Genomic DNA, 21,981 nt, shown 5'->3' with positions numbered 1-21,981 from the left:
TACACACAGTGTACACTGAGGGTGAAGTATGGCTCTAGCAGGACACTGTACACACACTGTACACACAGTGTACAATGAGGGTGAAGAATGGCTCTAGCAGGACACTGTACACAGCACTGTACACACAGTGTACACTGAGGGTGAAGTATGGCTCTAGCAGGACACTGTACACACACTGTACACAGTGTACACTGAGGGTGAAGTATGGCTCTAGCAGGACACTGTACACACAGTGTACACTGAGGGTGAAGTATGGCTCTAGCAGGACACTGTACACACACTGTACACACAGTGTACACTGAGGGTGAAGTATGGCTCTAGCAGGAGGCCACTACGCACACTGTACACAAAGTGTACACTGAGGGTGAAGTATGGCTCTAGCAGGACACTGTACACACACTGTACACACAGTGTACACTGAGGGTGAAGTATGGCTCTAGCAGGACACTGTACACACACTGTACACACAGTGTACAATGAGGGTGAAGTATGGCTCTAGCAGGACACTGTACACAGCACTGTACACACAGTGTACACTGAGGGTGAAGTATGGCTCTAGCAGGACACTGTACACACACTGTACACACAGTGTACAATGAGGGTGAAGTATGGCTCTAGCAGGAGGCCACTACGCGCACTGTACAGTGTACACTGAGGGTGAAGTATGGCTCTAGCAGGACACTGTACACACACTGTACACACAGTGTACACTGAGGGTGAAGTATGGCTCTAGCAGGAGGCCACTACGCACACTGTACACACAGTGTACACTGAGGGTGAAGTATGGCTCTAGCAGGACACTGTACACACACTGTACACACAGTGTACAATGAGGGTGAAGTATGGCTCTAGCAGGACACTGTACACAGCACTGTACACACAGTGTACACTGAGGGTGAAGTATGGCTCTAGCAGGACACTGTACACACACTGTACACAGTGTACACTGAGGGTGAAGTATGGCTCTAGCAGGAGGCCACTACGCACACTGTACACACAGTGTACACTGAGGGTGAAGTATGGCTCTAGCAGGACACTGTACACACACTGTACACACAGTGTACAATGAGGGTGAAGTATGGCTCTAGCAGGACACTGTACACAGCACTGTACACAGTGTACACTGAGGGTGAAGTATGGCTCTAGCAGGACACTGTACACACACTGTACACAGTGTACACTGAGGGTGAAGTATGGCTCTAGCAGGACACTGTACACACAGTGTACACTGAGGGTGAAGTATGGCTCTAGCAGGACACTGTACACACACTGTACACTGAGGGTGAAGTATGGCTCTAGCAGGACACTGTACACACACTGTACACACAGTGTACACTGAGGGTGAAGTATGGCTCTAGCAGGAGGCCACTACGCACACTGTACACAAAGTGTACACTGAGGGTGAAGTATGGCTCTAGCAGGACACTGTACACACACTGTACACACAGTGTACACTGAGGGTGAAGTATGGCTCTAGCAGGACACTGTACACAGCACTGTACACACAGTGTACACTGAGGGTGAAGTATGGCTTCAGCAGGACACTGTACACACACTGTACACACACTGTACAATGAGGGTGAAGTATGGCTTCAGCAGGACACTATACACACACTGTACACACAGTGTACAATGAGGGTGAAGTATGGCTCTAGCAGGACACTGTACACAGCACTGTACACACAGTGTACACTGAGGGTGAAGTATGGCTCTAGCAGGACACTGTACACACACTGTACACACAGTGTACACTGAGGGTGAAGTATGGCTCTAGCAGGAGGCCACTACGCACACTGTACACACAGTGTACACTGAGGGTGAAGTATGGCTCTAGCAGGACACTGTACACACACTGTACACACAGTGTACAATGAGGGTGAAGTATGGCTCTAGCAGGACACTGTACACAGCACTGTACACACAGTGTACACTGAGGGTGAAGTATGGCTCGAGCAGGACACTGTACACACACTGTACACAGTGTACACTGAGGGTGAAGTATGGCTCTAGCAGGAGGCCACTACGCACACTGTACACACAGTGTACACTGAGGGTGAAGTATGGCTCTAGCAGGACACTGTACACACACTGTACACACAGTGTACAATGAGGGTGAAGTATGGCTCTAGCAGGACACTGTACACAGCACTGTACACACAGTGTACACTGAGGGTGAAGTATGGCTCTAGCAGGACACTGTACACACACTGTACACAGTGTACACTGAGGGTGAAGTATGGCTCTAGCAGGACACTGTACACACAGTGTACACTGAGGGTGAAGTATGGCTCTAGCAGGACACTGTACACACACTGTACACTGAGGGTGAAGTATGGCTCTAGCAGGACACTGTACACACACTGTACACACAGTGTACACTGAGGGTGAAGTATGGCTCTAGCAGGAGGCCACTACGCACACTGTACACAAAGTGTACACTGAGGGTGAAGTATGGCTCTAGCAGGACACTGTACACACAGTGTACACTGAGGGTGAAGTATGGCTCTAGCAGGACACTGTACACAGCACTGTACACACAGTGTACACTGAGGGTGAAGTATGGCTTCAGCAGGACACTGTACACACACTGTACACACAGTGTACAATGAGGGTGAAGTATGGCTCTAGCAGGACACTGTACACAGCACTGTACACACAGTGTACACTGAGGGTGAAGTATGGCTCTAGCAGGACACTGTACACACACTGTACATACAGTGTACAATGAGGGTGAAGTATGGCTCTAGCAGGAGGCCACTACGCGCACTGTACAGTGTACACTGAGGGTGAAGTATGGCTCTAGCAGGACACTGTACACACACTGTACACACAGTGTACACTGAGGGTGAAGTATGGCTCTAGCAGGAGGCCACTACGCACACTGTACACACAGTGTACACTGAGGGTGAAGTATGGCTCTAGCAGGACACTGTACACACACTGTACACACAGTGTACAATGAGGGTGAAGTATGGCTCTAGCAGGACACTGTACACAGCACTGTACACACAGTGTACACTGAGGGTGAAGTATGGCTCTAGCAGGACACTGTACACACACTGTACACAGTGTACACTGAGGGTGAAGTATGGCTCTAGCAGGAGGCCACTACGCACACTGTACACACAGTGTACACTGAGGGTGAAGTATGGCTCTAGCAGGACACTGTACACACACTGTACACACAGTGTACAATGAGGGTGAAGTATGGCTCTAGCAGGACACTGTACACAGCACTGTACACACAGTGTACACTGAGGGTGAAGTATGGCTCTAGCAGGACACTGTACACACACTGTACACAGTGTACACTGAGGGTGAAGTATGGCTCTAGCAGGACACTGTACACACAGTGTACACTGAGGGTGAAGTATGGCTCTAGCAGGACACTGTACACACACTGTACACACAGTGTACACTGAGGGTGAAGTATGGCTCTAGCAGGAGGCCACTACGCACACTGTACACAAAGTGTACACTGAGGGTGAAGTATGGCTCTAGCAGGACACTGTACACACACTGTACACACAGTGTACACTGAGGGTGAAGTATGGCTCTAGCAGGACACTGTACACACACTGTACACACAGTGTACAATGAGGGTGAAGTATGGCTCTAGCAGGACACTGTACACAGCACTGTACACACAGTGTACACTGAGGGTGAAGTATGGCTCTAGCAGGACACTGTACACACACTGTACACACAGTGTACAATGAGGGTGAAGTATGGCTCTAGCAGGAGGCCACTACACGCACTGTACAGTGTACACTGAGGGTGAAGTATGGCTCTAGCAGGACACTGTACACACACTGTACACACAGTGTACACTGAGGGTGAAGTATGGCTCTAGCAGGAGGCCACTACGCACACTGTACACACAGTGTACACTGAGGGTGAAGTATGGCTCTAGCAGGACACTGTACACACACTGTACACACAGTGTACAATGAGGGTGAAGTATGGCTCTAGCAGGACACTGTACACAGCACTGTACACACAGTGTACACTGAGGGTGAAGTATGGCTCTAGCAGGACACTGTACACACACTGTACACAGTGTATACTGAGGGTGAAGTATGGCTCTAGCAGGAGGCCACTACGCACACTGTACACACAGTGTACACTGAGGGTGAAGTATGGCTCTAGCAGGACACTGTACACACACTGTACACACAGTGTACAATGAGGGTGAAGTATGGCTCTAGCAGGACACTGTACACAGCACTGTACACACAGTGTACACTGAGGGTGAAGTATGGCTCTAGCAGGACACTGTACACACACTGTACACAGTGTACACTGAGGGTGAAGTATGGCTCTAGCAGGACACTGTACACACAGTGTACACTGAGGGTGAAGTATGGCTCTAGCAGGACACTGTACACACACTGTACACTGAGGGTGAAGTATGGCTCTAGCAGGACACTGTACACACACTGTACACACAGTGTACACTGAGGGTGAAGTATGGCTCTAGCAGGAGGCCACTACGCACACTGTACACAAAGTGTACACTGAGGGTGAAGTATGGCTCTAGCAGGACACTGTACACACACTGTACACACAGTGTACACTGAGGGTGAAGTATGGCTCTAGCAGGACACTGTACACAGCACTGTACACACAGTGTACACTGAGGGTGAAGTATGGCTTCAGCAGGACACTGTACACACACTGTACACACACTGTACAATGAGGGTGAAGTATGGCTTCAGCAGGACACTATACACACACTGTACACACAGTGTACAATGAGGGTGAAGTATGGCTCTAGCAGGACACTGTACACAGCACTGTACACACAGTGTACACTGAGGGTGAAGTATGGCTCTAGCAGGACACTGTACACACACTGTACACACAGTGTACAATGAGGGTGAAGTATGGCTCTAGCAGGAGGCCACTACGCGCACTGTACAGTGTACACTGAGGGTGAAGTATGGCTCTAGCAGGACACTGTACACACACTGTACACACAGTGTACACTGAGGGTGAAGTATGGCTCTAGCAGGAGGCCACTACGCACACTGTACACACAGTGTACACTGAGGGTGAAGTATGGCTCTAGCAGGACACTGTACACACACTGTACACACAGTGTACAATGAGGGTGAAGTATGGCTCTAGCAGGACACTGTACACAGCACTGTACACACAGTGTACACTGAGGGTGAAGTATGGCTCTAGCAGGACACTGTACACACACTGTACACAGTGTACACTGAGGGTGAAGTATGGCTCTAGCAGGAGGCCACTACGCACACTGTACACACAGTGTACACTGAGGGTGAAGTATGGCTCTAGCAGGACACTGTACACACACTGTACACACAGTGTACAATGAGGGTGAAGTATGGCTCTAGCAGGACACTGTACACAGCACTGTACACACAGTGTACACTGAGGGTGAAGTATGGCTCTAGCAGGACACTGTACACACACTGTACACAGTGTACACTGAGGGTGAAGTATGGCTCTAGCAGGACACTGTACACACAGTGTACACTGAGGGTGAAGTATGGCTCTAGCAGGACACTGTACACACACTGTACACACAGTGTACACTGAGGGTGAAGTATGGCTCTAGCAGGAGGCCACTACGCACACTGTACACAAAGTGTACACTGAGGGTGAAGTATGGCTCTAGCAGGACACTGTACACACACTGTACACACAGTGTACACTGAGGGTGAAGTATGGCTCTAGCAGGAGGCCACTACGCACACTGTACACACAGTGTACACTGAGGGTGAAGTATGGCTCTAGCAGGACACTGTACACACACTGTACACACAGTGTACAATGAGGGTGAAGTATGGCTCTAGCAGGACACTGTACACAGCACTGTACACACAGTGTACACTGAGGGTGAAGTATGGCTCTAGCAGGACACTGTACACAAACTGTACACACAGTGTACACTGAGGGTGAAGTATGGCTCTAGCAGGACACTGTACACACAGTGTACACTGAGGGTGAAGTATGGCTCTAGCAGGACACTGTACACACAGTGTACACTGAGGGTGAAGTATGGCTCTAGCAGGACACTGTACACACAGTGTACACTGAGGGTGAAGTATGGCTCTAGCAGGAGGCCACTACGCACACTGTACACACACTGTACACTGAGGGTGAAGTATGGCTCTAGCAGGAGGCCACTACGCACACCACACACGCACAGCGTAGACGAACAAGGGGGGGCGAGTGCGCGCGGTGTCACCACCACTACCACCACCACCACTACCACCACCACCACTACCACCACCACCACTACCACCACTACCACCACCACCACTACCACCACCACCACCACCACTACCACCACCACCACTACCACCACCACCACTACCACCACCACCACTACCACCACCACCACTACCACCACCACCACCACTACCACCACCACCACCACCACTACCACCACCACCACCACTACCACCACCACCACCACCACCACCACTACCACCACCACCACTACCACCACCACTACCACCACCACCACTACCACCACCACCACTACCACCACCACCACCACGACCACCACCACCACGACCACCACCACCACGACCACCACCACCACCACGCGCGGTGTCACTACCACCACCACGACCACCACACGCGGTGTCACCACCACCACCACGACCACACGCGCGGTGTCACCACGATCACCACCACGACCACCACCACCACGACCACCACGACCACCACCACCACCACACGCGGTGTCACCACCACGACCACCACCACCACCACGACCACCACCACGACGACACGCGAGCGGCGGACCCGAGCGTGTGAGCGAGGTTTGTGCGGGGGGCGTCTCTCACAGCAGTCCGCTGCAGGCCGTGCACACGAACGAGCCCACCGTCATGTCCGCGTACGTGGGGCCCCGCTGCCCGCAGTCGCCGCACGCGCGGTTGTGCGGCAGCGCCGTCATCTCGCGCAGTCGCCTCACGCCGCGCTCCTCCGCCTTCCTCCTCCTCGCCGTCGCCATCGCTCTCGGTCCCCTCCTCCTCCTCCCTTCCTCCTCTTCTCTCCGGCCTCCTCGTCGGCCGCCGCGTCCCAGGGATCAGCAGCAAAGCAGCGACCGGCTGGTCGCCCGCTCGCTCTCCCGCCCGCTCGCCCTCACCGCTCGCTCGCCCGCCCGCGCCCCTTGCACCGCTGCGGCTGCGAACGAAGCGGAGGCCGCGGGGGGTGTTGGGGGGCGGGAAGCGACGCGGTGGGAGAAGCCCTCGGCCGGCCGCTCGCTCCCTCGCTCGCTCGCTGCTACCGCCTCCACCGGAAGTTCTCCGCCGCCGCCGCCTCCACCGGAAGATAGCTACCAACACCGGAAGATCGCTACCAACACCGGAAGATCGCTACCAACACCGGAAGATCGCTACCAACACCGGAAGATCGCTACCGTCGCCACCGGAAGATAGCTACCGCCACCGGAAGATCGCTACTAACACCGGAAGATTGCTACCGTCGCCACCGGAAGATGTCTGCCGCCTCCACCGGAAGATCGTTCGCGCCACCGGGAAATAGCTATCGCCTCCACCGGAAGATCGCTACTAACACCGGAAGATTGCTACCGTCGCCACCGGAAGATGTCTGCCGCCTCCACCGGAAGATCGTTCGCGCCACCGGGAAATAGCTATCGCCTCCACCGGAAGATCGCTACTAACACCGGAAGATTGCTACCGTCGCCACCGGAAGATGTCTGCCGCCTCCACCGGAAGATCGTTCGCGCCACCGGGAAATAGCTATCGCCTCCACCGGAAGATCGCTACCGCCACCGGAAGATGTCTGCCGCCTCCACCGGAAGTTTGCTACCGCCACCGGAAGATCGCTACCGCCTCCGGAAGATCGTTCGCGCCACCGGGAAATAGTTATCGCCTCCACCGGAAGGTTTGCTACCGCCACCAGAAGATGTCCGCCGCCGCGACCAGAAGATCGCTACCGCCACCGGAAGATTGTTACTACCTCCAACGGAAGATCGCTACCCCCACCCACCACTACCCCCCCTCTGACCCCCCCCCTCTGACCCCCCCCACCACAACTCCAACAGGCCGCGCCTTTTCCGTTCCGTGTCCAAGGCGGAAGGGGCGGGGCCCGCAGGGGGAGCACTTCCGGTCTGAGGAGCAACAGAGACGCGGTGAGCAGTCAGTCCTGCACACTGTACACACTGTACACTGTCCATACTTCACCCCGCCTGTACACTGTCCATACTTCACCTCGTCTGTACACTGTCCATTCTTCACCTCGCCTGTACACTGTATACTGTCCATACTTCACCCCGCCTGTACACTGTCCATACTTCACGTCTGTACACTGTCCATACTTCACCTCGCCTGTACATTGTACACAGTCCATACTTCACCTCGCCTGTACACTGTACACTGTCCATACTTCACCTCGCCTGTACACTGTCCATACTTCACCTGGCCTGTACACTGTACCCTGTCCATACTTCACCTCGCCTGTACACTGTACCCTGTCCATACTTCACCTCGCCTGTACACAGTCCATATTTAACTTCCCCGGTCACTTCCGAGGATCGATTATCTATGGATCTCTGTGTTAGTCTCTGTGTTAGTCTCTATGGGTCTCTGTGTTAGTCTCTGTGGTAGTCTCTGTGTTAGTCTCTGTGTGAGTCTGTGGAGCTCTGTGTGAGTCTGTGGAGCTCTGTGTGAGTCTGTGGAGCTCTGTGTGAGTCTGGAGCTCTGTGTGAGTCTGTGGGTCTCTGTGTGAGTCTGTGTTAGTCTCTGTCTGAGTCTGTGGAGCTCTGTGTGAGTCTGTGGGTCTCTGTGTGAGTCTGTGGGTCTCTGTGTGAGTCTGTGGATCTCTGTGTTAGTCTCTGTGTTAGTCTCTATGGATCTCTGTGTTAGTCTCTGTGTTAGTCTCTGTGTTAGTCTCTGTGTGAGTCTGTGGAGCTCTGTGTGAGTCTGTGGAGCTCTGTGAGTCTATGGGTCTCTGTGTGAGTCTATGGGTCTATGTGTGAGTCTATGGGTCTCTGTGTGAGTTTATGGGTCTCTGTGTGATTAGTCTATGGATCTCTGTGTTATTCTCTGTGTGAGTCTATGAAGCTCTGTGAGTCTGTGAGTCTATGGGTCTCTGTGAGTCTATGGGTCTCTGTGAGTCTATGGGTCTCTGTGAGTCTATGGGTCTCTGTGAGTCTGTGTGTTTGTGTGCGTTTATGGATCTCTGCGCGAGTCTCGGTGTGAGTATGTGGATCTGTGTGAGTCTGTGTGAGTCTGGATCTCTGTGTGAGTCTATGGGTCTCAGTGTGATTATTCTGTGGGTGTCTATGGGTCTCTGTATGATTAGTCTGTGGGTCTCTGTGTGAGAAGTCTGTGGGTCTCTGTGTGATAAGTATGTGGGTCTCTGTGTGATAAGTATGTGGGTCTCTGTGTGATTAGTCTGTGGGTCTCTGTGTGAGTCTATGGGGTCTCTCTGAGTATGGGTCTCTATAAGTCTATGGATCTCTGTGTGACTCTATGGACCTCTGCGTGAGTCCCTGGGTGTCTATGGGTCTATGTGCGAGTGTGTGAGTCTACGGGTCTCTGTGCGAGTCTGTGGGTCTATGGGTCTCTGTGTGAGTCTATGGGTCTCTGTGTGAGTCTTTGTGAGTCTATGGGTCTCTGTGTGAGTCTATGGGTCTCTGTGTGAGTCTGTGTGAGTCTATGGGTCTCTGTGTGAGTCTATAGGTCTCTGTGTGGTTCTATGGGTCTCTATGTGAGTCTATGGGTCTCTGTGTGAGTCGTGTGAGTCTATGGGTCTCTGTGTGAGTCTGTGTGAGTCTATGGGTCTCTGTGTGAGTCTATGGGTCTCTGTGTCGGTCTATGGGTCTCTGTATGAGTCTATGGGTCTCTGTGTGAGTCTGTGTGAGTCTATGGGTCTCTGTGTGAGTCTGTGTGAGTCTATGGGTCTCTGTGTGAGTCGCGTGATGAGCGTCTCCCTCTTTTGGCGTTAGGGCAGCGGGCGGCCATGACGGTACACAACCTGTACATCTTCGACCGGAGCGGCGCGTGCTTATACTATGGCGAGTGGAACCGGCGCAAGACGGCCGGCATCTCCCGCGAGGAGGTGAGGGGCGAGGAGGAGGGAGGAGGGGGCAGGTGGTGGGAGGAGGAGGCATGAGGGGGGAGAGGGGGAAGGGGGTGGGTGGAGGAGGAGGCATGAGGGGGGAGGGGGGGATGGGGGTGGGTGGAGGAGGAGGCATGAGGGGGGAGAGGGGTGGGAGGAGGAGGCATGAGGGGGGGAGAGGGGGAAGGGGGTGGGAGGAGGAGGCATGAGGGGGGGAGAGGGGGCAGGTGGTGGGTGGAGGAGGAGACATGAGGGGGAGGGGGTGGGGGGTGGGTGGAGGAGGAGACATGAGGGGGGAAGGGGGTGGGTGGAGGAGGAGGCATGAGGGGGAGGGGGGTGGGTGGAGGAGGGATGCAGAGGGGGAAGGAGAAGGGAGGGGGGGGGGTTAAGTTAGTTGATGGGTAAAGGCGGAGCACAGAAAGTGCTGCTCACGCCACTTGGCTGGAGGAAACTCCACGATTAGCGGCCGTCGAGAGTTCCCATCCCATGAGGCTGTTTGGTCACCCCCACGGCACCCTGGGCTCTGTTTCGTAGCCTCAGGGTGCACCTAGCCTGGCACAGGCGACGCGGTGAAGTCACTGTCACTTGCTGGTGAATGCCGGTTGACGTGCCCACGTGTGCCTGAGTGCGGTGGTGCAGCGGTTAGCGCTACGCCGCGCTACGAACCTGGCGACCCGGGTTCGATTCCCGCTCACGGCCAACACCAGTGATGGTTATCTGAACCGGTCCTGGGCCTCCCCCTAGATCGACTCAGCCTCAAATGAGTACCTGGTGCGGTGTGTAAACATCGCCACTAGGGAGACAAAGCTGACCGGAAGTGTTCGTGGCACGCTCGTGTTACCACAGTGCCGGCCTTCACAGGCGCTGCTGCTACTCGCTAACAGCACTTGCCCCAGCAGTCTGTTAAGGCTACACGGGGGACCTTTGTGTCTACCTTCATAGGTGCTGCTGCTACTCGCTACTTACAGCACTTGCCCCAACAGTCTGTTAGAGGCTACACGGGGGACCTTTGTCTGTGTCTACCTTCATAGGTGCTGCTGCTACTCGCTACTTACAGCACTTGCCCCTACAGCCTATTAAGGCTACACGGGGGATATTTGTCTTTGTGTCTGAATGCGTGTCTGTGTGTGTATACACGTCTGTGCTTGCGTCTGTCGTTGGGAGTTGGTAGCGCAGGGGTTAGCACTTGGCAAAGCAACACACCTGGCCACCCGAGTTCGATTCCTGCTCACGGCCGCTCACACCAGTGATGATGATTTGAACTGGTCCTGGGCCTCTCCTTGGTCATGCGGTCTGTAAACATCGCCACAAGGGAAACAAAGGCAGCCGGGTGCGGTGGTGGCCACCCACCCCCTCGAGTGCCAAAGTTCCAGCCTTCATAGGTGCTGCTCCTACACGCTACTTACAGCACTTGCCCCTACAGTCTGTTAAGGCTACACGGGGGATCTTTGTCTTTGTGCCGGGGGTGTGCCCCAACGTGTGTCCATGCGCATGTGTCCGTGCGTGTACTCTGTACTCCCATATGTGTGTCTGTGTGTCCGTCCATGTGTGTGTGTGCATGCATGTGTGTGTATCCGTGCATGTGCATCTATGTGTGTGTGTTGTGGCCAAATCAGGGCTCTGGATGGGTGCAAGGGGCTGGTAACCCCTTTACCTTCAATTAACTACCACTAAACTACGAGTTAAAAAAATTATTAAGCTTGTGCCGGAGGACCCGGGGGGACAGGTGTCTGTGTCGTCTCCTGGCCAAACCCCATTTGGCGGAGCCAGGAGACTAAATCTTTACCATCGGGGCTCCGCCAGAAACAACAAAAAGCCACTACAGATGGCCAGGTGGAATGTTCGAACGCTCACGGTGGAGGAGAGACTGCCGCTCCTTTGTCGGGAGCTGGACCAGTCCGCCTGGATCTCTGCGGTATTCAGTCCTCTACTCGGGGAAGGAGACTGTCAAACAGGAGACTGTCAAACAACAGGGAGTGGCTCTTCTTCTGAACAAAATAATGAAGGGGGCATGGGAGCGTGGCGGTGAGGTGTGGGAAGCTGTAAGCCCCAGGCTACTTTGGGCTCGCCTTCCCATCAACCAGAGGCGAGGAGTGGTGGTCGTGGTTACTTATGCCCCCAAAGAAGACGAACATCCGTGGAGGGATGCAGGCAAGGCCGATGAGTCCGATGCCTTCTATGACTTCCTGTCACAGGTGCTGGCTAAAGTGGCCCCTCGGGATAGAGTCATCCTGTTGGGTGACTTTAATGCCCGAGTTGATCATGATGCTAGCACCTGGTCTGGAGTGATTGGAAGACAAGGGCGAGATCAGCTCAATAACAACGGTAGGAGGCTGCTAGATTTTTGTGCAGCCCATGGGCTTGTAATTACCAACATCCTCTTCCGGCATCGGCGCATCCACACAACATCATGGATGCATTCTGGGTCCAACCAAGAACATCTGCTGGACTACATAGTGATGGAACAGCAGATGCGGGCCCATGCTCTTGACACCAGGACCTACCGTGGAACTGATCTTCCCACTGACCATAGATGCGCCTGCCATTATTCCACTCCGGTGGTGGGTGTACAACCAGGACCCCATTCAAACCCCCAAGAACATCTGCTGGACTACATAGTGATGGAACAGCAGATGCGGGCCCATGCTCTTGACACCAGGACCTACCGTGGAACTGATCTTCCCACTGACCATAGATGCGCCTGCCATTATTCCACTCCGGTGGTGGGTGTACAACCAGGACCCCATTCAAACCCATAGTGGCATGGTCCCAGCTAGGTGATGAAAGTTGCAAGCGAGAATTTCATCATCGCTTGTGGCTGGGGTTGGCATCGTCCCCCACTCCTCCTGATGTCGAGGGGAAATGGGCGAGGTTTAGGACTGTGGCTCATGCAGCTGCAATGGCTGCTTTGGGTACACGGTCCAGACCTCCCCAAAGACCCTGGTTGACAGAGGAGGTTATCAGTCTGGCTGAGAAAAAGCGAAAGGCCCACTCTCATCGTCTACAGCATCCCACGTCAGAGAATGAGGAGGCTTACTGCAGCCTTTGCTCGGAGGTTCGGAGAGCCGAGAGACACTGGTTGGTGGTCACGGGTTGCGGAGGAGATGGAGTCTGCCTCAATGGCCCGTGATCACAAATCGCTCTTTAACTTCATCAAAAAAGTAACCTGCAGCACCACACCTATTACCATCATTAGGGGGAAGAACGGTGATCCAATCTCCAACCCCCAGGAACAGGTTTGCAGATTTGCTCAGCATTTTGAGTGAGGTCCTGGGGGAGGGGAAATCCCTCAGCCTGGAAAACATCGTGGGACAAAGTGAAGATGACCCTGCTGAGGCTGCGGTGCCTCAATTATTGGAAGAAGTCACCTCCTGTGAGTGGCTGGCTGAGGTGCCATCTGTTGAGGAAGTCTGCTAAAGCAGAGGTGTAGGGAATTCCAACAAGACCTACATCTCTGCTTTGTTGACCTGGTCAAGGCCTATGATACCATCAGTAGGCCTGGGCTATGGGTTGTTCTTCGTGTTTTCGGAGTCCCTGACCTGCTTCTTACGATCATTAAGGACCTTCATGATGGTGAGTGGCCACGCCCGGGTAAAACTACGTGGCCGGGAGTCGGAGCAATTCTCTGTTCACTTTGGGGTGCGACAGGGATGTCCTCCTATTTCGACCATGTAGTTCGTGAAGCCTTCAATAGCTGTACCAGAGGAATTTCCATCTGGTACAGATACAATGGGAGACTGATCGATGCCCGGGTGCGGTCAAGGGATGGCTCCCTATTGCTCAACTATTTTATGCCAATGATCTGGTAATTGCTGCTCACTCAGAGGAGGAGTTGGAGGCGAGTTTCCCATACCTTGGCAGTGTGCTCATGACCGGCTCCGGTTTAACAGCAGAGGTCTCACTTTGAATCAGTCACATATCCTTGAAAGATCTGGGCAAAGTCCCATCGGTGAGCTCCTCCAGGTGGCAAGGCTGCATTTGCTGGGTCATGTAGCCTGCATGCCCAGCCACCGCATGCCGAAACAGCTTTTGTTTGGCCGGATCGAGGGGGCTAAACGGGCGCGGCATCGGCTAGAGAAGAGATGGAGTGATGTGGTACAGGAGGATGTGGATCTAAGTGGACTTGCCTATGACTGGTACCAGCGGTGTCAAGATCAGCCTCTGTGGAGGAGGCTCGTGAAGGACGCTACTGGGCAATTGGAGGCAGTCGCCCTCCAACAAAAATGGAGGGGGGAAGGAGCGACGCTCACAACAACGAGCGGAGCGTCGGGTGGCTAAAGCACAACAAGTTGCACAGTAGGGGGCACAGGTGGTGCATCAGCCACTTATCTCAGTCATCTCAGTCATCTCAGTCAGTCGACCCGTGGCACCTGGGTCTGCCCCGTGACCTCCTGCCAGCAGGCATTCGACACTTCATGTGGCCTCAAGATGCACATAGCCTGGCACAAGCGTCGTGGTGACGTCACCGCCACTTAGTGGCTAATGGCGGTTGTTGTTGTTGTCCGTCCGAGCATGTGTGACCGTGCGTGCGTGTATGTGTGTGTAGGAGTTTAAGCTGATGTACGGGATGCTGTTCTCCATCAAATCTTTCATCAGCAAAATGTCTCCCACGGACATGTATCCTTGTAATCAAACTCCCACCCCACATACACACCACTCGCACATACACTCACCACACACAGAACACACACACCACATACCATCCACACTCGCCACACTCACCATGCTCACATACACTTACCACACACACAACACACACACCATATACACACCACTCGCACATACACTCACCACACACAGAACACACACACCACATACCATCCACACTCGCCACACTCACCATGCTCACATACACTCACCACACACAGAACACACATACCACACACAACACACACACCATATACACACCACTCGCACATACACTCACCACACACAACACACACACCACACTCACACTCACCACACACAACACAGTGGCCGGACGAACGTGCGAGAAGGCGGGCGGGCGGGCGGGCGAGCGAGCGGACGGGTGAGCAGAGTGAGCGGGTGGACATGTGAGCGAGTGGGTGGGCCAATGAGCGGGTGGGCGAATGAGCGGGCAGATGGATGCGTGACAGGTGTTCACAGGACTCGAGGTTTTTGATCCCTGACAGTATGGCGGGTGGGCAGGAAAGATGGCTTCCTCAACTTCCAGACGAGCCGCTATAAGCTGCACTACTATGAGACGCCCAGCGGCGTCCGCGTCGTGCTCAACACTGACCTGCAAGTGGGCTCTCTGCGTGACATCCTGCACCAGATCTACAGCACGGTTAGCCCCCTGCACCATCGCCACGTCCACCATCGCACGATTAAACCATCGCTTACACCGCCAGATTCACCATCACCAGATTCGCATTGCCACACCGCCAGATTCACCACCGCTTACACCGCCATATTCACCATTGCTTACACCGCCAGATTCACCACCGCTTACACCGCCATACCATCGCTTACACCGCCAGATTCACCACCGCTTGTACCGCCAGATTCACCATCGCCACAACGCCAGATTCACCATCGCTTACACCGCCAGATTCACCACCGCTTGTACCGCCAGATTCGCACCACTTGTACCGCCAGATTCACCATCGCCACGACGCCAGATTCACCATCGCTTACACCGCTAGATTCACCATCAGCAGATTCACCATCGCTTACACCGCTAGATTCAACATCGCTTACACCACCATATTCACCACCAGATTCACCATCGCCAAATTCACCACTGTCTCTGTGCTGTGTGGCCGCTGCCTGGCCTCTCGCTCCTTACCAAGCTCCAGGCCTTTTTAGCCACGAACCGTGGATCCCCCGAATGGAACATCGGCGCCCAGTTTGAAACATTGAGGCTGACCCTGCCTACGATATCATCCTGGGGTTAAACCCAGGATGGATTACCGTGTGAGGAGCTCAGATTCGTAAAAGATCTGGACGCAGTCCCATCAGAGGTCTCAAACCAAATCAGTCGGGTGGCATTACCTTTTAATCGGCTGCGTAACGCCACGTGGAAGTTACCTGGTCTGTCGCTCCGCACGAAGTTTGGGTCTTCTCGGCCACAGTCATTCTCTTCCTTCCCTGTGCTTGGAACGTCTGCGCCAGTTAAAAATATTCAGACTGTCCTGGGTTGAACCAGGACACAGTCCCATCAGTGAGCTACTCCGGCAAGCCAAGCTGCATTGGCTGGATCATGTAACCCACATGTCCAGCCACCGGATGCTCAAGCAGCTTCTGTTCGGCCGGATAGAGGGGGCTAAACGGGCATGACACGGGCTAGAGAAGAGATGGATTGATGTGGTACCAGAGGGCAGTTGGAGGCCGTCGCCCTCCGGCAACAACGGAGGGCGGAGGAGCGACGCTCACAACAACGAGCGGAGCGCCGGGGCCGATAAAACGCAGCAAGTTGGCACAGTAGGGGGCACAGGTGGTGGTGCATCTGCCAGTCGTCTCAGTCAGTCGACCCACGGCACCTGCTGGGACTATGCCGTGATGTCCTGGCAGCAGTGAGCCTTTGACACTTAACTTGGCCTCAAAGTGCACCTTGTGGCGAGTCATCTAGTAGGATGAGCGGGAGTGCAGCAGTTAGCGCGCTGACCTACATATCCGGCGGCCCAAGTTCGATTCCCACTAATGGCCAACACCACCGGTGATGAATGTCTGAACTGGTCTTGGGCCTTCCCTAGGTCGACTCAGCCTCAAATGAGTACCTGATGCGGTGTGTAAACGTCGCCACTGGGGAGACAAAGGTGGTCAGTGCTGGCCACCCACCGCCTGTGTGTGCCGTGCCGGGCGTCATAGGTGCTCGCGTGGTAACGAGTAGGTTGTAGTGTGTGGTGGTGGTGAGTAGTTTGTAGTGTGTGGTGGTGGTGAGTAGTTTTGTAGTGTGTGGTGGTGGTGAGTAGTTTTGTATTGTGTGGTGGTGGTGAGTAGTTTTGTACTGTGTGGTGGTGAGTAGTTTTGTATTGTGTGGTGGTGGTGAGTAGTTTTGTATTGTGTGGTGGTGAGTAGTTTTGTATTGTGTGGTGGTGGTGAGTAGTTTTGTATTGTGTGGTGGTGGTGAGTAGTTTTGTATTGTGTGGTGGTGAGTAGTTGTGTATTGTGTGGTGGTGAGTAGTTTTGTATTGTGTGGTGGTGGTGGTGAGTAGTTTGTATTGTGTGGTGGTGAGTAGTTTTGTATTGTGTGGTGGTGAGTAGTTTTGTATTGTGTGGTGGTGGTGAGTAGTTTTGTATTGTGTGGTGGTGAGTAGTTTTGTATTGTGTGGTGGTGGTGAGTAGTTTTGTATTGTGTGGTGGTGAGTAGTTTTGTATTGTGTGGTGGTGGTGAGTAGTTTTGTATTGTGTGGTTGTGAGTAGTTTTGTATTGTGTGGTGGTGAGTAGTTTTGTATTGTGTGGTGGTGGTGAGTAGTTTTGTATTGTGTGGTGGTGGTGAGTAGTTTGTATTGTGTGGTGGTGAGTAGTTTTGTATTGTGTGGTGGTGGTGAGTAGTTTTGTACTGTGTGGTGGTGAGTAGTTTGTAGTGTGTGGTGGTGAGTAGTTTTGTAGTGTGCGGTGGTGAGTAGTTTTGTACTGTGTGGTGGCGAGTAGTTTGTAGTGTGTGGTGGTGGTGAGTAGTTTGTAGTGTGTGGTGGTGAGTAGTTTTGTATTGTGGGGTGGTGAGTAGTTTTGTAGTGTGTGGTGGTGGTGAGTAGTTTTGTATTGTGTGGTGGTGAGTAGTTTGTATTGTGTGGTGGTGGTGAGTAGTTTTGTACTGTGGTGGTGAGTAGTTTGTATTGTGTGGTGGTGAGTAGTTTGTACTGTGTGGTGGTGAGTAGTTTTGTATTGTGTGGTGGTCAGTAGTTTTGTAGTGTGTGGTGGTGAGTAGTTTTGTAGTGTGTGGTGGTGAGTAGTTTGTATTGTGTGGTGGTGGTCGTGAGTAGTTTTGTATTGTGTGGTGGTGAGTAGTTTGTATTGTGTGGTGGTGAGTAGTTTTGTATTGTGTGGTGGTGAGTAGTTTGTATTGTGTGGTGGTGGCGAGTAGTTTTGTAGTGTGTGGTGGTGAGTAGTTTGTATTGTGTGGTGGTGGTGAGTAGTTTTGTATTCTGTGGTGGTGAGTAGTTTTGTACTGTGTGGTGGTGAGTAGTTTTGTATTGTGTGGTGGTGAGTAGTTTTGTACTGTGTGGTGGTGAGTAGTTTTGTATTGTGTGGTGGTGAGTAGTTTTGTATTGTGTGGTGGTGAGTAGTTTTGTATTGTGTGGTGGTGAGTAGTTTTGTATTGTGTGGTGGTGAGTTGTTTTGTACTGTGTGGTGGTGAGTAGTTTTGTATTGTGTGGTGGTGAGTAGTTTTGTATTGTGTGGTGGTGAGTAGTTTTGTATTGTGTGGTGGTGAGTAGTTTGTAGTGTGTGGTGGTGAGTAGTTTTGTATTGTGTGGTGGTGAGTAGTTTGTAGTGTGTGGTGGTGAGTAGTTTTGTATTGTGTGGTGGTGAGTAGTTTTGTATTGTGTGGTGGTGAGTAGTTTTGTATTGTGTGGTGGTGAGTAGTTTTGTACTGTGTGGTGGTGAGTAGTTTTGTATTGTGTGGTGGTGGTGAGTATTTTGTATTGTGTGGTGGTGAGTAGTTTTGTACTGTGTGGTGGTGGGTAGTTTTGTAGTGTGTGGTGGTGAGTAGTTTTGTACTGTGTGGTGGTGAGTAGTTTGTAGTGTGTGGTGGTGAGTAGTTCTGTATTGTGTGGTGGTGAGTAGTTTTGTATTGTGTGGTGGTGGTGAGTAGTTTTGTATTGTGTGGTGTAGAGTAGTTTTGTATTGTGTGGTGGTGGTGAGTAGTTTGTACTGTGTGGTGGTGAGTAGTTTTGTAGTGTGTGGTGGTGAGTAGTTTGTAGTATGTGGTGGTGAGTAGTTTTGTAGTGTGTGGTGGTGAGTAGTTTGTACTGTGTGGTGGTGAGTAGTTTTGTAGTGTGTGGTGGTGAGTAGTTTGTAGTATGTGGTGGTGAGTAGTTTTGTAGTGTGTGGTGGTGAGTAGTTTGTATTGTGTGGTGGTGAGTATTTTATATTGTGTGGTGGCGAGTAGTTTTGTACTGTGTGGTGGTGAGTAGTTTTGTATCGTGTGGTGGTGAGTAGTTTTGTAGTGTGTGGTGGTGAGTAGTTTTGTACTGTGTGGTGGTGAGTAGTTTTGTAGTGTGTGGTGGTGAGTAGTTTGTAGTGTGTGGTGGTGAGTAGTTTTGTATTGTGTGGTGGTGGTGAGTAGTTTTGTATTGTGTGGTGGTGGTGAGTAGTTTGTATTGTGTGGTGGTGAGTAGTTTTGTACTGTGTGGTGGTGAGTAGTTTTGTATTGTGTGGTGGTGGTGAGTAGTTTTGTATTGTGTGGCGGTGAGTAGTTTGTATTGTGTGGTGGTGAGTAGTTTGTATTGTGTGGTGGTGAGTAGTTTGTATTGTGTGGTGGTGGTGAGTAGTTTTGTACTGTGTGGTGGTGAGTAGTTTGTATTGTGTGGTGGTGAGTAGTTTGTACTGTGTGGTGGTGAGTAGTTTTGTATTGTGTGGTGGTCAGTAGTTTTGTAGTGTGTGGTGGTGAGTAGTTTTGTATTGTGTGGTGGTGAGTAGTTTTGTATTGTGTGGTGGTGAGTAGTTTGTATTGTGTGGTGGTGAGTGGTTTTGTGTTGTGTGTGTGCCGTGGTGGTGAGTAGTTTGTGGTGGAGCTGGTGGTGAGTAGTTTGTATTGTGTGGTGGTGAGTAATTTGTAGTGTGTGGTGGTGAGTAGTTTTGTAGTGTGGTGGTGAGTAGTTTGTAGTGTGTGGTGGTGAGTAGTTTGTAGTGTGTGGTGGTAAGTAGTTTTGTACTGTGTGGTAGTGAGTAGTTTGTACTGTGTGGTGGTGAGTAGTTTTGTACTGTGTGGTGGTGGGTAGTTTTGTAGTGTGTGGTGGTGAGTAGTTTTGTACTGTGTGGTGGTGAGTAGTTTGTAGTGTGTGGTGGTGAGTAGTTCTGTATTGTGTGGTGGTGAGTAGTTTTCTATTGTGTGGTGGTGGTGGTGAGTAGTTTTGTATTGTGTGGTGGTGAGTAGTTTTGTAGTGTGTGGTGGTGAGTAGTTTGTAGTATGTGGTGGTGAGTAGTTTTGTAGTGTGTGGTGGTGAGTAGTTTGTACTGTGTGGTGGTGAGTAGTTTTGTAGTGTGTGGTGGTGAGTAGTTTGTAGTATGTGGTGGTGAGTAGTTTTGTAGTGTGTGGTGGTGAGTAGTTTGTATTGTGTGGTGGTGAGTATTTTATATTGTGTGGTGGCGAGTAGTTTTGTACTGTGTGGTGGTGAGTAGTTTTGTATCGTGTGGTGGTGAGTAGTTTTGTAGTGTGTGGTGGTGAGTAGTTTTGTACTGTGTGGTGGTGAGTAGTTTTGTAGTGTGTGGTGGTGAGTAGTTTGTAGTGTGTGGTGGTGAGTAGTTTTGTATTGTGTGGTGGTGGTGAGTAGTTTTGTATTGTGTGGTGGTGGTGAGTAGTTTGTATTGTGTGGTGGTGAGTAGTTTTGTACTGTGTGGTGGTGAGTAGTTTTGTATTGTGTGGTGGTGGTGAGTAGTTTTGTATTGTGTGGCGGTGAGTAGTTTGTATTGTGTGGTGGTGAGTAGTTTGTATTGTGTGGTGGTGAGTAGTTTGTATTGTGTGGTGGTGGTGAGTAGTTTTGTACTGTGTGGTGGTGAGTAGTTTGTATTGTGTGGTGGTGAGTAGTTTGTACTGTGTGGTGGTGAGTAGTTTTGTATTGTGTGGTGGTCAGTAGTTTTGTAGTGTGTGGTGGTGAGTAGTTTTGTATTGTGTGGTGGTGAGTAGTTTTGTATTGTGTGGTGGTGAGTAGTTTGTATTGTGTGGTGGTGAGTGGTTTTGTGTTGTGTGTGTGCCGTGGTGGTGAGTAGTTTGTGGTGGAGCTGGTGGTGAGTAGTTTGTATTGTGTGGTGGTGAGTAATTTGTAGTGTGTGGTGGTGAGTAGTTTTGTAGTGTGGTGGTGAGTAGTTTGTAGTGTGTGGTGGTGAGTAGTTTGTAGTGTGTGGTGGTAAGTAGTTTTGTACTGTGTGGTAGTGAGTAGTTTGTACTGTGTGGTGGTGAGTAGTTTTGTACTGTGTGGTGGTGAGTAGTTTGTAGTGTGTGGTGGTGAGTAGTTTGTAGTGTGTGGTGGTGAGTAGTTTTGTACTGTGTGGTAGTGAGTAGCTTGTATTGTGTGGTGGTGAGTAGTTTTGTACTGTGTGGTGGTGAGTAGTTTTGTATTGTGTGGTGGTGAGTAGTTTTGTAGTGTGTGGTGGTGAGTAGTTTGTAGTGTGTGGTGGTGAGTAGTTTGTAGTGTGTGGTGGTGAGTAGTTTTGTATTGTGTGGTGGTGAGTAGTGTGTAGTGTGTGTTGGTGAGTAGTTTTGTATTGTGGTGGTGGTGAGTAGTTTGTAGTGTGTGGTGGTGAGTAGTTTGTAGTGTGTGTTGGTGAGTAGTTTTGTATTGTGGTGGTGAGTAGTTTTGTAGTGTGTGGTGGTGGTGAGTAGTTTTGTATTGTGTGTTGGTGAGTAGTTTTGTATTGTGGTGGTGAGTAGTTTGTAGTGTGTGGTGGTGAGTAGTTTTGTAGTGTGTGGTGGTGGTGAGTAGTTTGTATTGTGTGGTGGTGAGTAGTTTGTACTGTGTGTGTGCCGTGGTGGTGAGTAGTTTTGTGTTGTGTGTGTGCCGTGGTGGTGAGTAGTTTGTGGTGGAGCTGGTGGTGAGGAACCCTCTGGTGAACCAGCGGGAGGTGGTAAGGAGTGAACTCTTCAAGCAGAAGCTGGACAGCTTCATCCGCGGGCTTCCCTTTTTTGCACCACGCCCAGCATAACCATCCAGCAGTGGAGAACGCAACAGCAGCAGCAGCACTCCCTCCCCACCTAACCCTGGAATAAACAGCGTCGATGTGAA

The 21,981-nt window shown here is 51.8% G+C and overlaps 2 protein-coding genes across 12 annotated transcripts in view; one reads left to right on the top strand and one right to left on the bottom strand.

Annotated features, from left to right (window-relative positions):
* Nucleotides 1–7,366, bottom strand: part of LOC116956712 (uncharacterized) — a 64,658-nt gene extending 57,292 nt beyond the window's left edge. For 7 of the 8 annotated variants that reach the window (XR_012930371.1, XR_012930373.1, XR_012930374.1 and 4 more), the window contains exon 1: nucleotides 6,831–7,366. Coding sequence is in view for 2 of the 8 variants with exons in the window: in XM_032978483.2 (XP_032834374.2) it covers nucleotides 6,831–6,997 (167 nt within the window). In the remaining 6 variants the exon portion in view is untranslated. The remainder of the gene's footprint in view (nucleotides 1–6,830) is intronic. The other variant, XM_032978482.2, reaches the window with a different exon arrangement.
* Nucleotides 7,367–8,018: 652 nt separating this feature from the next.
* On the top strand, nucleotides 8,019–21,981 carry TRAPPC1 (trafficking protein particle complex subunit 1). Of its 4 annotated transcripts, none has more exons than XM_032978484.2 (5): nucleotides 8,019–8,140; nucleotides 9,959–10,071; nucleotides 14,618–14,688; nucleotides 15,241–15,379; nucleotides 21,773–21,981. In XM_032978484.2, exons 2-5 carry the CDS (start codon nucleotides 9,973–9,975, stop codon nucleotides 21,899–21,901), a joined length of 438 nt encoding a protein of 145 aa, XP_032834375.1. In that variant the 5' UTR covers nucleotides 8,019–8,140; nucleotides 9,959–9,972; the 3' UTR covers nucleotides 21,902–21,981. The 4 variants fall into 4 exon arrangements, with proteins under 4 accessions (XP_032834375.1, XP_075910803.1, XP_032834377.1 ...); XM_076054688.1 differs by lacking the exon at nucleotides 21,773–21,981 and adding an exon at nucleotides 19,762–19,833; XM_032978486.2 differs by having other exon boundaries at nucleotides 8,055–8,140; nucleotides 9,964–10,071.

The sequence above is a fragment of the Petromyzon marinus genome, chromosome 67 (assembly GCF_048934315.1).
Source record: "Petromyzon marinus isolate PM22_M1 ecotype Great Lakes invasive population chromosome 67, UKy_Petmar_22M1.pri1.0, whole genome shotgun sequence".
NCBI classification, from domain to species: domain Eukaryota; kingdom Metazoa; phylum Chordata; class Hyperoartia; order Petromyzontiformes; family Petromyzontidae; genus Petromyzon; species Petromyzon marinus.
The sequence above is the reverse complement of the archived record's forward strand: the minus strand, read 5'-3'. Positions and strand labels throughout refer to the sequence as shown.

What these genes read in the sequence shown, in the direction of transcription:
- TRAPPC1 (XM_032978484.2), top strand. Translation starts at nt 9,973, where the DNA reads ATGACGGTACACAACCTGTACATCTTCGACCGGAGCGGCGCGTGCTTA. An exon ending in CCGGCATCTCCCGCGAGGAG is followed by an intron (nt 10,072 to 14,617) that starts GTGAGGGGCGAG and finishes ATGTGTGTGTAG; the next exon opens with GAGTTTAAGCTGATGTACGG. An exon ending in TGCACCAGATCTACAGCACG is followed by an intron (nt 15,380 to 21,772) that starts GTTAGCCCCCTG and finishes GGTGGTGAGTAG; the next exon opens with TTTGTGGTGGAGCTGGTGGT.